Here is a 7245-nt window from a genome sequence, read left to right on the forward strand (position 1 = left end):
GAGTCTCGCCAAGCTCCTATGTTTCTCTGACAAAAGTTGGAGAGGTTGTTCACTGGGATACACAATTATTTGTCATTTATCACAGTGAGAATAATTTACTTGTTTAATTCATTTATATCCTGCCTTTCTCCCCAACAAGGGACCCTAAGCCCTTGCATCCTTCTCTCCATTTTATCCTCACAACAACCCTGTGAGGTAGGTTAGGCCGAGAATGTACAACTGGCCTGAAGTCAACCAGCAAGCTTCCATGGCACAAGTGGTGATTCAAATTGGGGTCTCCTAGTCAAGCACTCTTAACCACTACACCACATTGGCTAACCAGCATAAACACCCCTCTGTTTGATTAGCAACTATGATTGATTTAGACACTGATGTCCTGCTTTTCTTCGATGAGGACACAAAGCTGCTTATAAAGTCATCCTTCCATAGTTATCTGCTCAACTATCCTCTAAGGTACAACTGGCCCTCAATCACCCAATGATTGAATGGAACAGGCTTCCTTGGGAGGTGGTGGGCTCTCCTTCTTTGGATGGCTGGATGGCCATCTGAAAGCAATGCGAATCCTGTGAATTTAGGGGGGGGGGGTGGTATTTGTGAATTTCCTGCATTGTGCAGGGGGTTGGACTAGATGACCCTGGAGATCCCTTCCAACTCTATGATTTTATGATCTTTGATAGTGAAGGTGATTAAACTCAGGCCTTCCAGTTCCTAGCCTGACACACTTAACCTCTGTTCTGCACTTCGTTTGCAAAGATGGCTCAGGCTTATACCAACCTCCATAATATATGTTATTTAACTATGAATGCAGAGTGGGGGCAGGGGATAATAAACACTTAAAGGTTCTCTCTTCCTGTGGAGGATTGGTCAGCCAGTATTCTGTAGGCTACAGACAGCTGGAGAAGAAATCTTGCACATTTTAACCACGGTGCAATAGACTTGCGCAGCCCAATTCTGTGTGTTTTACTCAGGACCAATAGTTACAGCAAAAAAAAAAAACCCAAACCCAAACCACCCTCCCTCCAGTTTTTATCCTTAAAGGTTATGCTTTCATAAGCCATGCCCTCTGCATTCAGTCAGGCTTACTCCCAGGTGAACATACATAAGTTACTGGTACAATGAGAAAAATATAAATGGTTTTCAAATGTGGCGGGTGACATCTCCATTTCAAACTTCAATGTGACATTTCACATTTCAATGTAATGCCCCAGATATACCCAAGGACAGAAGTTCCTGCCTGACCCTTGTGAACAGCTGAGCTACTCAGGAACATATATTTTCATTGCTATGGCAGAAACATGGAAGATACAATTATAAGCCAAAAGTAGTATAATGGAATGTCCATGTTCAGAAGCAACATACCTCTGAATACACAGAGGTCAAATGGGATGAATATCCCCTACTTAGAAGACTCCCAAAGGCATGTGACTATCCACTGTTGGATAGTGTGGGTAGACAGGCCTTGTCTGATCCAAGATGACCCTCCTTACTCAGAGGCAGTCTACCTGTAAACGGAAGGCCTACGTGTGACCTTCTCAAAAGCGTTTGGCTGACCTTTGTGGGGAATGAGGATGCTGGAGTACATGAGTCTGGTCCAGCAACATTCTTATAAGGTCACCTGAGTATACAGAAGTCCTCTCTCTCATTCTGACCAAGGTTAATAAGTGTCCGTAGAGAAGCAAGGCTATGCCGTGGTTAGATACTAGAGTAGGAAGAAAGCAGATAGAATTTCAAATCAAATGCCTTTACCTTAAACCAGACTGAAAGATCTTATGCTGGTTTTGCCAGCTTGGGAGCACTCTGTGTAGATATTGGTCTGCAGCTCTCTATGAGAAAGTGTGGTGCAGTGCTTAGAGTGTTGGACGAAGACAGGGAGTCCCCAACACTTGTAAAAACATTTGTCAGGCACCACCAACACTTTCCCAAGTGCCTGGCAAGGGTTTTTAGAACATGGGCAGAGCCAAGGGAGGCTTTTGACCAGGGAGGTTTCTCATTGGCCAATGCCACTGAAGCTTTGGTTGGATGTGCATATTTTTCAAACATTGCTTTGGCCAGAAGGATCTTTGCTGTGTAACTGAAGGTAAGCAGCAGCCATTTTGTGACTGGCCCCGCCACCTGCAGCTGCCATTTTGTGGCTGTGTCATAAGTCTAGAGGTGCCCGCGGGCTCAAAAAGATTTGGAGAGACCTCTGGACTAAAATGGCCAACGTTTGTCCATGAAGTTCACTCCGGGCCAGTCATTCCTTCAGCCTAGCCTTCCCCACAGGGGTGTTGTTGCAAAAGCAAACGGGAGGGAGAGCAGCCTCTTGGGCTCCCTGAAGGATCAAACCTACCTCGCAAGGTTGTTGTTGCAATGATAAAACAGAGGTAAAACCTGCTGAGATGCCTGCAGAGTCAAGCCTACCTCGCAAGCTTGTTGCTGCTGTAACAAAACTAAGCAGGGGGAGAGGGAAAGCCTCGGAGTTCATGGGAGGGGGAAGCCTCACAGATAAAACTTTGCCCACGTGCAAGCAACGCCGACTTACACGCGCAGGGCAAGGTGTGCGGCAATCGCGAAGCGTCTACGTGGCTCCCAACCAAAACAACAACCAACTTCCCTATCCTTCCTCTTTCTACGCGGCGATGAAAAAGCCTCGCTCTCTTTTGGCCAGGCGGCGAAGCAGAGACGGCGTGCGAGCCCCGCCAGCAGGAGCGTCGTGTGTTCGCTGGGCTCCCCGAAGCGTCCTCGGAGGCGCTCCGCAACCCTGTTTGCACAGCAAAAAGGCCAGCTCGGCGTCCGGAGAGGAGGCGAGCTCATCCGGGTGCCCCCTTCGGCAATCGTCAGGGCAGAAGCAGCCACGGCTCCCTGCGGCTTGCAAACAGGCGCCCGCAAGAGCCACAGAGGGCCGCTCGGAAGCGCTCAGGCTTCCCGCCGCCGACCTGCCGGTTGCCTTCGAGCCGAGCTCCCGCCATTGTCTCGCAAGCTCTCCTTCTCCGCCGCTGAAACAAAAACAGGGAGGCGGGATCCTAACGCCGGCTCCCATTGGGGAGGGAAGGGCTCTGTTCGGGAGGGGAGCCAATCCAAAGCAGAGGGGCGGGGGCCCCGGGCACGCCCCTCTTTTGCATCTATAAAGTCGGAGTTTAACCTACTTGCTGTAGACACAGCGGAGCGCCAAGCGCTGGTGTGCGCCCGAGGGAATTGATGCAACCAAGCTGTCGGGTTTGGGGTTGCAAGCGAGCGCCCGGGCTGACTCGGTAGGCAAGGCAGAGGGCGAACGGCGCCAAAGCGACACGCGTCCGAGCTCCCACTGCCCGCTTTTGTTGTGTTGCGAACCTCTCTTCGGATAGCCGCCGCCTTCGGGGGTATGTATCTGGGGAGAGGGGCACGGAGCGGGTCGTTCAGGCCTTGAATTCAGCGGGAGCTCACAGGAGCGCAGCTCCTGAACCTTTCTGACGGTTCCCCCTTCTCCTCCCCACCTTGTCCATTGAATAGCTGCATAACAATCCCTGGATGAGCTCCAAAACCTATTTTTCTGCAAAACGACCCCTGGGGACGTGACATGGGGGGGGGGAGGCCGATGTGCTTTACGGGTCTGGGCTGGGAGGAAGGAGCCCCGGCAGCTTAGCGTACGCGCCGGTCACCCCCGCCACCAAGCGCGCACACGCCGTTTGCAGCCCGCGTTGAATCCGCTTTGCATTGTCTGAGCTCGAGAGGCGGGGACGCGAAAGGGTTAAACTTTTGTTAAAGTGCTGATCTTTGTGCTGGCGGAATGTGCCGGAGCGGGAGTTGCCTGGAGCCGGCAAGGAGGGGGGGCGGGGGAGGAAGGTTGGGGGTTGGGGAACGCAAGACGGCGGGTGCAAAAGGCTTGCATTGCATTCTGCGGGGCGTTCCAGCGACTCTGCCCGAGCCGCGGCTGTTTCGAGCGGCCACCTTGGCAGGCTGGAAAAAGCCCTTTCCCTGCTTGGAGCTCTCCGCAAGATTGCAGTTCACCTTCAGACGGGTTTTAAAAAAAAATTATTAGCAACACAACGCGTGAAATTAAGACACGTCTTCCAGGCACTGGCTCTAATTCTGAGTAACCAGTTTTCATTCAGAATAAAAACAGGGTACAGCAGCCCTTTAAAGTCTAATCAAATTTATAACGATGCAAGCTTATTTAGGTGTAGCAAACCTTTGGACTCATGTTTTAACCTCCCAGGCACTAGGGGGCAGAATTGTCTGCCCTGTGGTAGCGTTTGCAAACGTGAATGACCTAGCCCTTCCTGCCTCTTTCAAGTTGGGTGCCTGCTTTCTTTCTGAGGGTTATTCCAGCCCCTCGTAGGTTGCTGTTCACTGGCACTCAGTTAATGAACCCTTTGTCCTTTTTTTCAGTTTCAATACACACATAACATGTGTCTATGGTAGATGCTGCAGTTAATCTTTGTCTCCCAAAGGTTAGCCTTTTTGATACATCTCTTGAAGCCGACTGGTCAGTGGTCTGGCCTGTTCGTTTGAGTTTTGGACTAGGATTTGAGTGAGACTCGGGTTCGAATCCCCACTTGCTGGGTGACCTTGACTCAGCCAGAGTCTCTCAACCAGGGCTTTTTGTTGTAGCAGGAACTCCTTTGCATATTAGGCCACACCCCCTGATGTAACCAAGCTCCCTGGAGCTTACAGTAGACCCTGTGCTAAGAGCCCTGTAAGCTCTTGGCTCATTGGCTATATCAGGGGGGTGTGGCCTAATATGCAAAGGAGTTCCTGCTACAACAAAAAGCCCTGCTGAGTTTCAACCTAACCTTCCTCGCAGGTTTGTTGTTGCATGAAGATGCGATGGACAAGGGGGGTGGGGAACGATGCTGCAAACCACTCACGTTGGGGCTCCCCTTGGGAGAAAAGCATGGTATAAATAAATGCAAATATTCACAGTCCCCTATAGGGATTTGCATTTGGGCCTTCTTGCCTGGCAGCGGACATGCTGCTTTTCTTTATTGTCCAGGCAAAGACCGTGGCGGCCAGTCCCTACATCGCCCATAACCTTCCTTCTTGTATTACAGTGCCCACGTTGCCATGGCAGATCACATGATGATGTCGATGAACCACAGCGTGAACGGGCTGCAGGGCTATCGGATGGGGGTGAACGCGCTGCAGGGCCCTCCCCAGCACGGACAGCACATGCTAAGGACGATACCTGCCAACCACCAGATGATGCAATATGGAAACCCCAGCCTGGACGCGGGTATGAGGCAACGACCGGGCATGAGCGGACAGATGGGGCATCACCAGGTGCCGAATGCCATGATGTTCAGCAACCCTAACCAGCAGCAGCAGCAATACATGGGACCTGTAGGCACTCAGCAACTTATGGCCAGCATGCACCTGCAGAAACTCAACACCCAGTACCAGGGCCATCCGCTCATGGGCATGAGCAATGGGCCCGTGGGAACAGGTGCACAGCAATACAGAGTGGGACCCGGCCAGCACCCTGGCATGCAGCATATGCCCTCACCTGCTTTGACCTTGAATGTTATGGACACCGATCTTGTCGACGAAGAGGTTTTGACCTCCTTGGTCATGGAACTGGGTTTGGACCGAATTCAGGAGCTGCCGGAACTTTTCCTGGGACAGAACGAGTTTGACTTCTTTTCGGACTTTGTCAGCAAACAGCAGCCCAGCGCCATCAGCTGCTGAGCAGCTGGAAGCGGGTGCTCCCTTCCCCACTCCACCCGATGGCTTGATTTCCACACACCTCCCGACTTTTCCCTTTTGTGTGTCCCCCTTTCCTGCACAAATGCATATAGGCATTCTCAGCTATCCCTCATCTTGTCTCCTAATACACAACAGACAATCATCAGAGGCTTGCACTGCGTTGCTCCTTCGGGGGAGGGGGGGAGGGGTTGGGTTTTTTTTTTAACCTCTTGCACTATAGTAAGCAGGAGGCTTTTTGCAGCTCTGAACGGAAACTGAAGACCCGGCCTTGTTCAAGGATCGTTCGCTTGGCAGCTATAGAATCTCAGTCTCTGGGAAAAAGGAAATGGGCCTTCTGCAAAACTACTGTCTGTTGTGTCCAGACCACCGAGGAAAGGGTTGGGCAGGCAAACTTGGATCATATGGTTGGCTGTTTTCAGTGAAGTTGGCAAGCTACTCAGAACTCCCCAACACACAATGGCTTTTGTATTTTGAATGGTTCTCCAATCATAAAGGGTGTATGAGTGGGAGGTGGTAGGACATGCCCCTTCAATACTGTGAAGTTAGCAGGATAGCAACCAGTTCTTTCCCTTTTGAGTCAGAGGTCTCTTCCTTCGGATGTTCTTCTTTTATACCCTCTTTCAAATCAACCTGGGTTTGGCAGATATCCTAATGACCGCCCCTCCCCACATGTAAGTGACCAACCTGCATCAAACTTGGGTCACCTTGATATAAAAGAAAAATAAATTTTAAAAATTGGCTCAGCTAATTCCCTATAAAAGCATAGGACTCCCAGGCAATCACAAGCATAAGCTTTAAGCTGCCACTTACAACTACTTTTTCTGCCTCTGAAAACAAAAGTCCTTGTAATCCTAGATTTCTGATAGTTTAAAAATCTCATGGTTTTCTCCCCCCCCCACCCCCCCCCAATCTTTATTTGAAAGAACTGGATTGATTTTTCTTTTATTGGGAATGCATGCAAGCTTCTATCCCAACAGTGTTTTTAATAACCATGGGGGAAAGTATTTTTAAAACTATGACTGCAAACAAGATCCTTTAGCGTTCTGACACACTTTTCTTTCTCCTGGGGTTTGATTTGAAAGACTAGTTTTACTTATGATTTTGTGTTTCTCAGAAGAAGAAAAGCATTCAGCGTGACTGGCAGCTCGCTTCTCTTTCATGTTTCCAAAAGCGTCTGGGAAAGCCGAATAGTCTATGGTCTGTGCACCGACTCTGAAGTTGCTACTGCCCCCTGTTGTTGAGAGCGCATAGCAGCACGTCATTGTTGATCAATGAAGTGTGCATGTACAGATATCAATGATTTCCCCTTCCCCCCCCCCAACAAACAATAAAAGCTAAACCTCAAACTGAACATGTTTGTTGGATTGTTTCTTGTATTTTCTGTCCAGGGACTACTTGACAGCAATTTCCAAGGATGGGCTTTGGAGTTTAGATGGTGGGAAACCAGCATTTGCCAACCTGTGGGTTACCAAGCCTGTGAAAGCGGGCCCTTGGGTTTTGCAGTTTAGTCTGTGATCAGTTTGTTTTTTAAAGTGTATCACAATACCAAGTAAATTTGGACTTGTGAGTCAATTCACTGAGAGG

At 49.9% G+C, this 7245-nt stretch overlaps 1 protein-coding gene across 1 annotated transcript; it reads left to right on the forward strand.

The window, feature by feature from the left end:
- Window positions 1-3090: 3090 nt before the first annotated feature.
- On the forward strand, window positions 3091-7012 carry CITED4 (Cbp/p300 interacting transactivator with Glu/Asp rich carboxy-terminal domain 4). The gene is made up of 2 exons (XM_060258328.1): window positions 3091-3338; window positions 5010-7012. Exon 2 carries the CDS (start codon window positions 5023-5025, stop codon window positions 5641-5643), a length of 621 nt encoding a protein of 206 aa, XP_060114311.1. The 5' UTR covers window positions 3091-3338; window positions 5010-5022; the 3' UTR covers window positions 5644-7012.
- Window positions 7013-7245: the final 233 nt, after the last annotated feature.

Source organism: Heteronotia binoei, chromosome 17, assembly GCF_032191835.1.
Source record: "Heteronotia binoei isolate CCM8104 ecotype False Entrance Well chromosome 17, APGP_CSIRO_Hbin_v1, whole genome shotgun sequence".
Lineage (NCBI taxonomy): Eukaryota > Metazoa > Chordata > Lepidosauria > Squamata > Gekkonidae > Heteronotia > Heteronotia binoei.

Coding starts and splice junctions, on each gene's coding strand:
- CITED4 (XM_060258328.1), top strand. CDS start 5,023: ATGGCAGATCACATGATGATGTCGATGAACCACAGCGTGAACGGGCTG.